The sequence below is a fragment of the Papaver somniferum genome, chromosome 9, assembly GCF_003573695.1.
Source record: "Papaver somniferum cultivar HN1 chromosome 9, ASM357369v1, whole genome shotgun sequence".
Taxonomy (NCBI): domain Eukaryota; kingdom Viridiplantae; phylum Streptophyta; class Magnoliopsida; order Ranunculales; family Papaveraceae; genus Papaver; species Papaver somniferum.
Genome location: NC_039366.1, coordinates 156,521,083 through 156,535,671, shown reverse-complemented (window position 1 = coordinate 156,535,671; position 14,589 = coordinate 156,521,083). Strand labels below are relative to the sequence as shown.

Sequence of the window (14,589 nt, the reverse complement as noted above, 5' to 3'; positions counted from 1 at the left end):
CAAGATAGGCTTGGTAATGGGTTTTGTTTCGAGAAAGAAAGGGAAGTACACGTAGATTCAGAGTTTCACGGGATTTCTTCTATCCTTCCTGTGTTTCTATATGCTTGGCCTGTGTTTGGAGAAGTCTTGACTCAATATTAATGAGTTGTTAACGAGTTGGAGCGTGTAAGCATTAGTTGGTAGCATGAAAGATAAAATAAAAGGGATATTCCACGTAAAACATGGAGGAAAATAACCCGAAGATATTCTGTTTTAGTGAAAGGTGATATTTTGGGAAGTTGGCATGTGGTTGTTGCGTGTTTAACGTCATCAGAAACGAGTAATCAACGTATTCAACACAAGTAGACGTGTAAAAATCTCGTGAAGCAGTTATAACAGGAAGATATTCCCGTGAAAATGCAGAGAAGGAAAGAAGAGATTTTGGACATTATTACGTGATATTCTTGAGTCTGGTGAGTATATAAACGATGTATGGGAGTCTGAGAGAAGATATGGAGAGTTTGGGGGATCGAACAGAGGCTCAGAATCGAGTTGCAGACAATCACCATTGCTGCAGGGAAGAAGAAGAGGAAGAACACATAACAATATATATAGACAGTCGCAGAAACCGTTGCCTATACTTTCAAATTCCATATCTTTGTAACAATTTCTGTAACAATTATTTCAAATTCGCAACAGTCTGTTAGTGTTTCTCTGTAACAGTGGGTTCTGTAACAATTATAATTGTTACAAGCACACTGCTTTATACCCTTTCTCCTTGCAAACACCTTTTTGAGCAATGAAAAATTCCTTTGAGTGTGTTTTCACCATGCGGAGCTAGAACCCATCACTGGTACGACGGAGGAAGCTGTTTTTCACCCATGTGCTAATTAAATTAATTCTTTTATAACAATTTGCATAGAATTTAATTGTTTTATGATTTCTATTAATTATTTGTTATTTTGTCTGATGTCGCATGCTTATTTTAATTACTTTTGATGTGTCATGCTCACAACTTACAACTAATGTTTTATGAAATTTACTTTGGCAAAAATAGAGTTATTATTTTATTTGTTTTGGGCTATAAATGTCTAGAATTAATTTCTGAACCCCATGAACATGAAAAAACAGTGAAATCCTAAGTCCCAATAAATTCTTCATGTTGTGACATATTTTGTATAAATTTTCTTTATTTCTAGCATTTTCGTTTATTAATTCTTAAAATCAATCTCATCAAGTCCGAGTGAACGACAACCTTTCTTACCACTATCTAAAATTCGATCATAAACCGCAAATGCAGAAAAAACCTGGGATCTAGTCCAGATTGAACACCACATTGTATTAAGCCGCTACAGACTCTATCCTACTACAAGTTACTTTGGACTGGAATGTAGTTGAGCCTGTTAGAGCACTGCTCAATCGAACTCGCAAGTTTTGCTATCTCAAGCTTGTTTGTCAATGTTAGTGATCAAAACTATGAGTCTTGATTTCTAGTCTACTTATAGATGTCTCGGACAAGGATAGATTGCGTAGTTGAGCATTAGACTTCACGACGTTCATCATTGAAGACGAAAAACTACTAAGGAGAGCTTGTGGAACTTCATCATAAAAAAGGTATGTGGAGACTGAAACTCATCTATCACTTGGAAAGCCAATTTCTACTCTATCTCCTATATTGAGATATAAGTCGTGTTACGATATAGATTTCTATTATACATATTTGAGATTTCGAGCTGAGTTTAACTCGCTTACATATTTCTCGAGAATATGTGTTGGCAAGCTTTCGCTTCAACTAAGTTCATCTTATATTCTTGACGAAAGTCAAAAAATGATCATGTGAAAATTGCTGAGTAACATCTTACATGGTTTGTGTGATACAATTATTTGGTGTAGACTTGGAATGTTTCGTTATGATTATTTCAATATCTTGAAAATTTCTTTGATGCTAATAGTGTGTGAAAACGACTATTGTCATCCTCTAAGAAAGTTTCAATGATTGAAATAAGAGTTTAGAACACTTAACCATTATTGGATTGTGACATGTTGTGTACTCTTGCACATATGTTGTCCATGTCCGGGAACCATAGTATGCGTACCCGTATGCGTACCTGTTGGTTTGAGAAGTCCGAGAACCTAAGTATGCGTACCTGTATGTGTACTGGCGTAAGGTTCATGTCCGAGATTTTCAGCTGGGATTGGTGGTATGCGTACCCATTCGCGTACTGGCGAAACCCAATTTCAGTCCAGGTATTTCAAGTATGCGTACCCGTTTGCATACTTGAAGGTTAAAAATCTAAAATCGGTTGTGTACATGAACTAATACATTTATATATTAAGGAATGCATTCTTTGCAAACCGTGGCTATAATGTTCATAAATTGGTTCGAGTGAATGAAACCGATTTTGCTTCGATTGTGTTCTTGTATACTTCTATGAGAATGTAGTAATTGAACAAATATTTAACTAGTTTCATTTGAGTCATTTGAACTAGTTATGGTTAATATTAACAAGGTTGATATGAGAGTCTTCATATGGCTAACCTTGGTTAACTATTTATGAGACAACATGGTGTACACCTTTAGGTACGGCTGCATAAACCTAAATGAAGGCACATTTCATTTGTGTGTAACAAGCTAAGTTCGATCTAACGGTTGAAAGATATTAGCTTGAATCTAATCAGGTTTTCATCTAACGGTGAATATTAAATGCTTTGTTACCAAGGTAACTTAGATTGCAAACCCTGATTTGAAAACTATATAAAGGAGAACTCTAGCAACTAGGAAACCTAATCCCCACACCTCTTGTGTGATACTAGTTGTATAAGGTAGAGCCGATTCTTCTTTAACCTTATGTTTTTTACGAAACCCTGTAGGTTAACGACTTAAATACTTCATTGGGATAGTGAAGCAAGACCCAACTATTTTCTCTGTAGTTGCGCGATCTGAACTTGCATCTTCTATCGTGTTTGAGTACTATATTCTTTAAGATTGGCTCGAGATTTATTCTCCGATAGGCAAGATAAAAAGTAGTCACAAACATCTTCGTCTCATCGTTTGTGATTCCACAAGATATTGTTTCGCTACCATACGATTAAGATTATTGTGAGGTGATTGATATTTCTAGGTTGGTCTTCGGAAATATAAGTCTGGTATATCAATTAGTTTATGTTCACCTTGATTTATCAAAAGACGGAACAAAACTCGTGGGTATTTCTGTGGGAGATAGATTTATCTATTCCTACATACTTTTCTGTGTGAGACAGATTTGTTTATCAAGTCTTCGATTTTGGGTCGTAGCAACTCTTGGTTGTGGGTGAGATCAGCTAAGGGAATTGAGTGCGTAGTATCCTGTTGGGATCAGAGACGTAAGGAGCGCAACTGTACCTTGAATCAGTGTGAGATTGATTAGGGTTCAACAACAGTCCAGTCCCAAGTTCATTGGTACTAGGCTAGTGTCTGTAGCGGTTTAATATAGTGTGGTGTTCAAATCTGGACTAGGTCCCGGGGTTTTTCTGCATTTGCGGTTTTCCTCGTTAACAAAATTCTGGTGTTTGTGTTATTTCTTTTTCGCATTATATTTTGTTATATAATTGAAATATCGCAGGTTGTGCGTTAAATCGATCAATTGGTAAATCCAACCTTTGGTTGTTGATTGAAATTGATTGATCCTTAAACATTGGTCTTTGGTACAGTTCAAGTTATTTCTCTTATATTCAATCAGGCTCGCAAATTCCTATTTTCTGATTGCAGATTGAATTGAGAGATAGAGATAAAAAAACTCTTTGATATACTTTTCTCTAGATTGAGTCTAACTGTCTAGTTGATTCTCTTGAAAGTATATTGGAGTTTGTCTATTCAGATTTGCTGGGTGTGGTTGTTGTACCCCCGCTTTTTCAATTGGTATCAGAGCAGGCAAACACGTTAAAGACCTCATAAGTCTATGTTTGTAGCAATCTGATTATTATGGACGAGTCTATCTCTAATAACGTACCAGGTCATAAGTTACGAGATGATTTTCAAAGCTTGAATTCACCTGAGAGAACTGTCACATGTAAGTCAATATCTAAACATTCTCTGAATGTTGAAACCGTTGATTGGGAAACACACTTAGAAGAACAGTTGGATGAACTTTCTGATGAAGGTGATTCAGATATTGATAAAGATGTTGATGAGGAAGTCTCAGAGTATGTTAAGTTTTTGGATTCGTTGAAAATGAAGAAGATCATAACTTCTCATGTCACACCTCTTATGACTCCTCTTTGTCGAGAAAACAAGAAATTGAAAAGGATTTTCTTTATGGTTGGAATCGCTCTTGCGAATCGATCCTCAAAGATACCGAGAAAAACCTGAGTGGAAAGTCACTTAAATGTGACAATGTTTATCAAAAATGCTTCTTGTTAGAAAAGAAACTTGCAAAAACTGAAGCAAGGATTAACTCTCAGTAAGCAAGTTTTGATGACAGAGAAAGCGCTTTTCTCGCCGGAGAAAAACGCCTTGAAGCTGATTTAGATGCTGCTCTTGATAAAATCAAGATGTTGGAAGATGACTTGCAAAAGTTCAATACTAGTTCAAGCGAATTGACCATTATGTTAGGAGCAAGTAAAACATCGTCGTGATACACGAGGATGGGGCTATAAGGGAATAAATGCTCCAAGTACTAGCAAAGAGGTAAAATTTGTCAAGGCTAGTGATTCTTCTCAACAAAAGGTTTCCACTGATGGAAAAAGTAAAATTCCTTCACCCGCAGTTGAGGTTCAAATGAGCAAAGTATATCAACCTCCAAAGTTTGCACACATGGATCGAGGTAAGAACATTCCTTATGTTTGCCACTATTACGGAAATAAAGGTCACCTGGAAAGGAGATGTCGTTTCCGTATAAGGAATGAGAAACTTCATGATGTTCTTGTTTGGGCATCACAAGAAGTTGTGAAACCAAGATCATATGTTAAGACTAATCCCCTTAACGTTACAGGTTGTAACTGTCCAACCTTTAAGCGAAGGAATCAGTGTTGTAATAAACCTAGACTTGCCTATAAACGTCATACGAATCCTTTTCACAATCGTAATGGTTATCAAAAGGATAACTTCGTAAAGACGAAGACAAGATCTGATGCTCCCAATTGGATAAAGACTAACTTGCAAAAGAATAGTCAATCCAATTCTCTTTCGAGAATTCTAGAAGAGAGTAATGGGAAGAAGGTCCTGGTTGTTCCTAAACGCAGTCAGAATTGGATACCAAAGAAAGTCAATGATGTTTTGAGTGTGAAAAGGAATGATCTCCCAGAAAATTCCATGACTATGGAGAAAGCAGTATCCATGATGTTGGAACTTAAAAAGTTCTTTGGAAAGATGGATTTGGATGTGAAAGGTTCTAAAAACGATCTCTTTCATCATAATCCAAAAGTGAAACAGAATAAGCCAAAAGCTATAGATGGTGAAAAATCCATAGTTGTGGAAAAGTATGTTTCAGTCACTTGTGGTGAGCAAGACCTTGTTCACCTCAACACAACTTGATTGTGTTTTAAGTGCATCCTCACCAAGAAATGCCCTGCTATGTATACGGTGAGGGAAGCACGAGAATTGGGACGCACGGATTATGTTCGGTAAGGCTGTAGAATTCGATTGGATTCTTCTAAAAAGGTATGTCTATAAACTTGAGAAAGATTTCTGTTTTTATTTGCTTAAAGTACTTTTAATAATCCATGTACCCTGCTTATAGTTCATTTCTACCTAACTTGATATGTGTTTAAGGTTCTTAAATGTTTAGGTTTGAAAATAGTAGTTCGGGATGTTTGGACTTGATGGTACACATACCAGGTATGCATACCATCATTTAAAATCAAAATCCAGGGATTTTAGTACGCATACCCATTTTCATACTGCTCCAGGTCATGAAAATTCGTTTGCAAACCGGTATGCATACTTTCTAGTAGACGTCGATATTCGGTATACTTGTTTTGGCCGCAACTTCTTCTTCCTAACTAGGAATGACCTCATTTTTTTTTGCATTATATTCCTCTTTGAATTCTCTTCAAAATAGAGATGAGAATTGTTGAATTTGGATGAGTTAATATTGGTCTTTGTACCAACTCTTGTTTTTGAGTGTTTTGCTCCGTTTCGTTGCACTTGTTCCACTTCTCTTGGACTTGAGCACTTGGATTCTTGGAGTACTTCTCTTCTAAGATTATTTGTAGATTTTGGAAGATGATTTTGCAGTATTGATATTTATGGTTTTATATATTGCAACTTGTTATCGATATGTTGTTTACGTCCGTGAACCTTGACTGTCCCATACTTGTTCAAAAGTTAAATCTATTATATGTCGGTATGAAAGTATTGGTAAAAGATAGAATGAACTTTTGACTGCAAAAGTTAAGCCTTTTATGTCATTATGCAAATATTTACGGAAGAAAGGATGAACTTTTGTTTACAAAGATTAAGTCTATTATATGTCATTGTGCAAATAGTGATGAAAAATAGAATGAATCTTTGATTATTCCGCAGTATTGGTTCCTTGATCCACATCTTTGTGTACATACTGTGTTGCTCTGTAAGTTCTCTTATGTTGAGCATGTACAATTGAATTGATCATTTTCCTTGTGGTTAATTCATGTTTCAAATTAATGTGAAACATGTTTCAAATTCCTTGTGGCCAATTGATATTTTTGGGTACAAATTCATGTTTCATGTGATTTGTTAATGTCCAAAGAAATCCTTCTTTTCTTGTAAAAATAAGGTCGCTCTTGTTGTTCTTTAGGGAATGACATTTTATGGGGGAGAGTTCTTAATTGAATTTGTGATTAATTGCCAAATCTTTATGGGGAGTGCGGTTGTGGAATATTATAGGGGTTATCTTGTATTTTTATAAACTCCTTGATGAATGCGTTTAGTTTCGGCTATATGATGGCATCTAAACAAGTTGATATGTTGTTCACTTTTGATCATGAAGTATCTCCATGGAAATTTCATGAGGATCCCACTAATTTTCGTACCTTTGCCAATTTTTATTGACAAAAAGGCGGAGAATTAATGTGTAGTTCACACTACAAATACATATGGTTTACGGATCATTATGTAGGGGGAGTGGTTTTCGTTGTGAGATGAAGTATTGACTAAGGGGGAGTGAGACATATCACCGTAGTATTGTTGTCAAAGTTGTGATACAGTTGAACTTTGATGTTGTATAATGATACTATGACATTGTATAACAATGATTGAGAGCAACTGTTTTCTCATTGTTATAGCTACGATCTTCAACAACTATGATCCTGAGTTGAACACATTTGGAATCATTGGAGTACTTGAAAGTGACGAAGATTTCGAGTAATGTTGAAGAACCAAGGAGATCAAGCATTTGGATGAGAAGCTACAAAGTTTATTTATTTTGTATCCATATGTATTGATAGTTTTGTCACTAAAATTGACAAAGGGGGAGATTGTTAGAGCACTGCTCGGTCGAACTCGCAAGCATTGCTATCTCAAGCTTGTTTGTCAATGTTAGTGATCACTTGGAAAGTCTATTTCTACTTTATCTCCTATATTGAGACATAAATCGTGTTACGAAATAGATTGCTATTATACACATTTGAGATTTCGAGCTGAGTTTAACTCGCTTACATATTTCTCGGAATATGTGCTGGCAAGCTTTCGCTTCAACCAAATTCATCTTATATTCTTGACGAAAGTCAAAAGATGATAATGTGAAAATTGTCGAGTAACATCTTACATGGTTTGTGTGATACAATCATTTGGTGTAGACTTGGAATGTTTCGTTATGATTATTTTAATATCTTGAAAAATTCTTTGATGCTAATAGTGTGTGAAAACGGCTATTGTCATCCTCTAAGAAAGTTTCAATGATTGAAATAAGAGTTTAGAACACTTAACCATTATTGGATTGTGACATGTTGTGTACTCTTGCACATATGTTGTCCATGTCCGGGAACCATAGTATGCGTACCCGTATGCGTACCTGTTGGTTTGAGAAGTCCGAGAACCTAAGTACGCGTACCCGTATGTGTACTGGCGTAAGGTTCATGTCCGAGATTTTCAGCTGGGATTGGTGGTATGCGTACCCGTTCACGTACTGGCGAAACCCAATTTTAGTCCGGGTTTTCAAGTATGCGTCCCCGTTTGCATACTTGAAGGTTAAAGTTCTAAAATCGGTTGTGTACATGAACTAATACATTTATATATTAAGGAATGCATTCTTTGCAAACCTTGGCTATATTGTTCATGAATTGATTTGAGTGAATGAAACCGATTTTGCTTTGATTGTGTTCTTGTATACTTCTATGAGAATATAGCAATTGAACAACTCTTTAACTAGTTTTATTTGAGTCATTTGAACTAGTTATGATTAAGATGAACAAGGTTGATATGAGAGTGTTCATATAGATAACCTTGGTTAACTATTGTTGAGCCAACATGGTGTACACGTTTAGGTACAGCTACATAAACCTAAATGAAGGTACATTTCATTTGTGTGTAACAAGCTAAGTTCGATCTGACGGTTGAAAGATATTAGCTTGAATCTAATCAGGTTTTCATCTAACGATGAATATTGAATGATTTGTTATCAAGGTAACTTAGATTGCAAACCCTGATTTGAAAACTATATAAAGGAGAACTATAGAAAATGTGAAACCTAATGCCCACACCTCCTGTGTGATACTAGTTGCATAAGCTAGAGTCGATTCTCCTTTAACCTTAGGTTTTTCACGAAACTCTGTAGGTTAACGACTTAAAGACTTCATCGGGATTGTGAAGCCAGACCCAATTATTTTCTCTGTAGTTGCGCGATATGATCTTGCATCTTCTATCGTGTTTGAGTATTATCTTCTTTAAGATTGGCTCGAGATTTATTCTCCGACAGGAAAGATAAAAAGTAGTCACATACATCTTCGTCTCATCGTTTGTGATTCCACAATATCTTGTTTCGTTACCATACGATTAAGATTATTGTCAGTGATTGATATTTCTAGGTTGTTCTTCGGGAACATAAGTCTGGTATATCAATTGGTTCATGTTCACCTTGATTTATCAAAAGACAGAATAAAAACCGAATAAAGAATAGACATATATGTGGGAGAAAAATTCGTTTATAGGTCTTCGACTTTGGGTCGTAGCAACTCTTAGTTGTGGGTGAGATCAGTTAAGGGAATCAAGTACGAAGAATCCGATGTGGTTCTAGAGGCGTAAAACGTTTATTAATGTTTTCCATAAAGTGAAGGACCGTATCATCTATCAAGAATGTCACAAGTTTGATATTAATCTGGTTCATAAAGTTTGTTATACCCACCAACTGCCTTAATAACTATGACACGAGAAAAGGTCAAATTAATATTATCTACTTCAACTTATTGATCAACTTATATAGCAACTAACCCAATTAATTCTGTAGACTATAGTATTATATTTCGTATCAAATTATACATATTATTTATAAATGCCAGTTGAAGTTTATCTAACAACGTCATTTCGGTGCTCAAAATCAAAGCCACTTGAATGAAGTTTATCTAACAATGTCATTTCGGTGCTCAAAATTAAAGCCACTTGAAAGTGTAACAATACACAAAAACGACAAACATTTAGTATGTTTTTTCAAATTAAGAGAAAAGCTTAATTTATGACAAACAAGTTTCAATAACACAAAATTGGTTAAAAGACCAAAATCAACAATTTTTGGGTAAAATGGACAGTTAGATTTTGATACTGTTTAAATGGCCAAAAATGTAAAAATAGACAGGATGTAACCAATTTCATCGTGACTTTTTTCAAATATTTTTTCATATTTTTAATTTAAACAGGATGTATCCAGTTTTATCCTTGTTATTTTTTAAATTTAAGCTACTATTTTTTTTTTGCCATTTTACCCAAACTTTTTTTTAACCGTCCATTTGAACCGTGATTTAAAAATATTTGGACAAATGACCCATTTCAGTTTCAATAATGTTTACACAAAAATCATGTCCGTGATATATGAAAGTCTTCCAACTAAGAAAAAAAAGACCAAGATTAGTTGTAACAATATATTGAAAGCACCTAAACTAGAACTCCATGAAAAAAAAAGGCAGATTTAATGCCCTGAATAAGTTCATCGCTAGGTTTTTGTCTACTCCCATATGCTCTTTCCAAATTGATTATCAACAAAAATGAGAAACAGAACGGATATATTAGTTCTAAATGACTGATATGACTGAAATATATAAACCGTCCCGATGCTCTGATACAGTAGTCAAACACTGAGTACTACCATGCTTGGTCTGAATGTGTAATTGGCCTGGTTTTTTTTCTTTAATAAGTAAAACTTATTCCTTGGAAAAAAACAAAAGAAAAATTAAGATACGGTGTACATGTAGTGGCCTTGGAAGAACTAATGAGGATATACGTACATAATTAAAAGTGTGGAAGAAAAAGAAATCAGTGTATGTACGCGATAACGATGATTTGTCCTAACGTTTTGGCGATAAGATACCCAAAATAGCAAGTATGACCACGTTAATTAGACTAATATATAATATGGTAACAAAGACTTGATAAGTAACTAATAGTTGCGCAACCTAAAGTTGGTGATGGTTGTATTAAAGACATTGATCATCGAGTCACTACCTCTAGATCTCTTCTCTCTTTACAACTCTTAACAAGTTGAAGTTTATCTATATATATATATATACATCTTAAGATCACTCTAATCAAGCCAACACTAAACGACTCTTTCTCTCTCTCACACACACTCACTCCCTCTCTCTCATGGAAGATCATGTAATGATAATATTCGTACTACCATTTGTGTTTTCTCTAGTGTTTTTACTCTGGAAGAAGTTGGTTGAGAAATGGAGAGGTCAAGCTTGTTATATATTGGATTATGAATGTTACAAACCAACCGATGATAGAAAACTTGATACACACTTCTGTGGAAATCTCGTAATGAGAAACGAGACTTTGGGTCTTCCGGAATACAAATTCCTTTTAAAAGCCATTGTCAGCTCAGGCATTGGTGAAGAAACTTATGGACCTAGAAACATCATCGCAGGTCATGAGAATACTCCAACTCTCAAAGATAGTCTCGTTGAAGTAGAAGAATTCTTTTACGATACTCTCGATAAGCTTTTCGCGAGATCGAATGTTTCTCCAAAAGACATTGATATCCTGGTCGTTAATATCTCCATGTTTGCTACTTCTCCTTCTTTAACTGCAAGGATAGTTAACCGTTACAAAATGAGAGAAGACGTTCAAGTGTTTAATTTGTCAGGCATGGGCTGCAGTGCTAGCTTGATATCAATCGACCTTGTTCGAAACATCTTCAGAGTTCGTAAGAAAAGATTGGCGATCGTCGTTACCTCCGAATCTATAGGCCCCAACTGGTATTCAGGAAACGCCAAGTCCATGATTCTTGCAAACTGTCTATTTAGATCAGGTGGGTGTGCTATTCTTTTATCAAATAATCCACGTTTAAAACATAAAGCCATGTTTGAATTGAAATGTCTAGTTAGGACTCACTTAGGTTCAAGTGATGAAGCTTATGAATGTTGCATGCAAAAAGAGGATGAACTTGAAAGACCAGGATTTCATCTAGGCAAAAACTTACCCAAAGCTGCGACTAGAGCATTCATAGAAAACTTAAGGGAACTAGGACCTAAAATATTACCATTACCGGAGTTAATCCGTTACGTTCTAGTATCAAACCTTCGTCGGTACGTGACATCAAAACAAAGTGGTGGCGGTGTTGGTAGTAGTGTGAATTTTAAGACTGCCGTCGATCATTTTTGCCTTCACACCGGTGGAAAGGCGGTTATTGAGGGAGTTGGAAAGAGCCTGGGGTTGGCAGAAGACGACATAGAACCGGCTAGGATGACACTACATAGATTTGGTAATACATCAGCCAGTAGTCTCTGGTATGTCTTAGGGTATATGGAAGCAAAAAAGAGACTTAAAAAGGGAGATAGGATTTTGATGATAAGCTTTGGTGCTGGTTTTAAGTGCAACAGTTGTCACTGGGAGGTCTTAAGAGATTTGGATGATCCAAATGTTTGGCAAGATTGTATTGCTAGTTACCCTCGAAGTAACTTAAGTAACCCTTTTATGGAGAAGTATAGTTGGATTAATGAAGCTGATCCAAACACAAGTACAGATGAATTGATAAAGAAGATGAAATCACAGTTTTTGAGTGACTCTCACACTTGTTAATGGTGTTTCTTTACGTTTATATTACTTTCATTAATTAATTGGTTTATATTTGATTTGTTATTATGTAATTATAACATTGACTACATATTGTAGTCAATTACATATATGTTGTTTTTAAGTCATCTGTTTGTCACTTAAATACACAGATTAAAACGTTTTTCGTTGTAACTTGTTTATTAATGGATATACTATGAACGAATAATGTTGTGTTTGTTCTTTGTTTCAATTAATCCTCCTCCGATAGCTAGCTAGCTAGCTAGGGGCAGACAGACCCACAAGAGCTAGCCTGTTCACATTTAAAATAGTACTACCTGCTACTAATTAATACTGAGTTGAGCTACATTCATGAAATATCAGTATTTGACAGTTCATCTATGCACGGCAATTGGTTTTATGAAGAGAAAGACATTTCTAAATGTAGCAAGATAGGTACAAATAGTTACAACTACCTGATATTTGTAATTAATTTTGCTTTACAACCTTTACTTTTTTTTTATAAGAAAAGGAGTCACAGCGTCTAGAAAGACAGCCCACTCGTGGTTACATCCAGGGTATTGTCTGTGTTAGCTCTAGTAACAGGGTTATCCCTCAAAATAAAGTTAACGTTATTACAGTAATCCTCGACTTGATCTGTCTGCTCTGCTGGTTCCAGTGGTAAAGTCCTTGAAGTTTCTGGTTCCCAAGCATTGACCTGTTAAGGACACAACAACAAGGGAGTAGTTAGTATAAGGTTGAGCATCACTAGTAGCCTGGTACATATCAGCTGGATCAATGTGCATGCTAATAGCGATTCCAAATTTATCAGTTGTGTGTCTTTGTTGGTTGTAGTTCTCAGGAGGAGAATTAGAGTTGTTAGACTGATAGTAAAGATTATTGATAATATGCCCTGGCTTATGATGAATTCTTGAGTGACTGCATAAGTGCTGAATTATTTCTTTAGCAGTAACAGAGGCAATAGGAGAGATTTTCCTAAAGACCCAGTCACATCTGGCTTTCCAGATGAACCAGCAGATAGTGGCATAAGTTTCATTCCAGCTGGCATTAACATTATCAGCCTGGAACCAGTTGTTGAGCCACTTATGAAAGGAGTTGAAGGAGGAGAAGAGATTATGATGAGCTCCAAAAATATGCCTCCAAACTTCAGAAGCAGCAGGGCAGGATAATAGGACATGTGTTATATCTTCAGCTCCATTCTTGCAGTAAGTGCAAATTGTATCAATGTAACTCAGGATGCTATCTGTCTTAGCATTAGTTGGGAGAATGCCATGGCCACATTTCTAGATGAATAGATGTATAGCAGGATTAGTATCAAGTCCCCAGATTTGATTCCAAGGGGCTATTTGAGTATCCTTAGCATATTTGTCTTGTATCTGTTTATCATAGAGAGACTTGACATAGAACTTGTTGTTAGAGGTGAGAGACCATCTGATATCATCCTGCTCATTTGGGAAGTGGGGTGTTTGAAGAATAAGATTTTGGATATCAGGTATGAACCATTGGTTTAAGATGCTGGTGTCCCATTCCCCATAGGTGTTGAATAGTTGGTTAACTGTTCTGAGATTTTCTGGGCAGAGGATAGGTTTTTGAAGTCTTCCAGAGTTATTGGGAATCCACCTGTCATCCCATATGTGGATTTGCATTCCATTTCCAACCTTCCAAATGTAGAACTGTTGGATTAGAGCTATGCCTTCCAAAATTCCTTTCCAGATCCAAGAGTCAGTGTTCTTTGGTTTTGTGTCTAATCTTATAACTTCAGTGTTGGAGTAGTGGGAGGCCTTCATAGTGCTGCTCCATAATGAATCTGGTTCTGAGATTAGTCTCCAGGCAATCTTTGTGAGCATAGCCATGTTGAAGAGTTCCATATTTTTGAATCCCAGACCACCCAATTCTTTAGGTTTATTTACTGCTTCCCAAGCAAAATAGTAGACTCCTTTGGATTTGTCTTGTTCTTTGTTCCAGAAGAAGTATCTTTGAATGGCATTGATCTCATTGCAACTAGTTTTTGGGATTTTGAAACAGTTCATCTGGTAGATACTAGATGTGGAAGTCACTGATTGGATCATTGTCATTTTCCCAGCAGTTGAGAGATTTGTCTTCCATCCAGCAAATCAGAACTTGAGTTTGTCAACACAAGGCTTGAAGGCTTGTATCTTGCTCTTAGTGGTGAAAAGAGGGGATCCCAGATATTTGTCTGATGTGTTAATCCTTTGAACTTTCATAGTATTACTGATACTGTCAGCTAAATCAGGAGCAGTGTTCTTGCTGAAGAAGATGCCATATTTTGAGAAATTAATTAGCTGGCCTGAAGATTGACCAAATTCTTTAAAGATCTGTATAAGATTATTGCATTCCTGTAAATTAGCTTTGCAGAATATCATGCAGTCATCAGCAAAGAGAAGGTGGTTGATTGCTGGAGCATCCTT

General features: G+C 35.9%; 1 protein-coding gene across 1 annotated transcript; it reads left to right on the top strand.

Moving 5' to 3' along the window:
- Positions 1–10,671: 10,671 nt before the first annotated feature.
- On the top strand, positions 10,672–12,286 carry LOC113308527 (3-ketoacyl-CoA synthase 12-like). The gene has a single exon (XM_026556981.1). The coding sequence runs from the start codon at positions 10,730–10,732 to the stop codon at positions 12,164–12,166; it is 1,437 nt and encodes a 478-aa protein (XP_026412766.1). The 5' UTR covers positions 10,672–10,729; the 3' UTR covers positions 12,167–12,286.
- Positions 12,287–14,589: the final 2,303 nt, after the last annotated feature.

Bases quoted from the DNA above. Each gene is read 5' to 3' on its own strand.
- LOC113308527 (XM_026556981.1), top strand. From the start codon at position 10,730: ATGGAAGATCATGTAATGATAATATTCGTACTACCATTTGTGTTTTCT.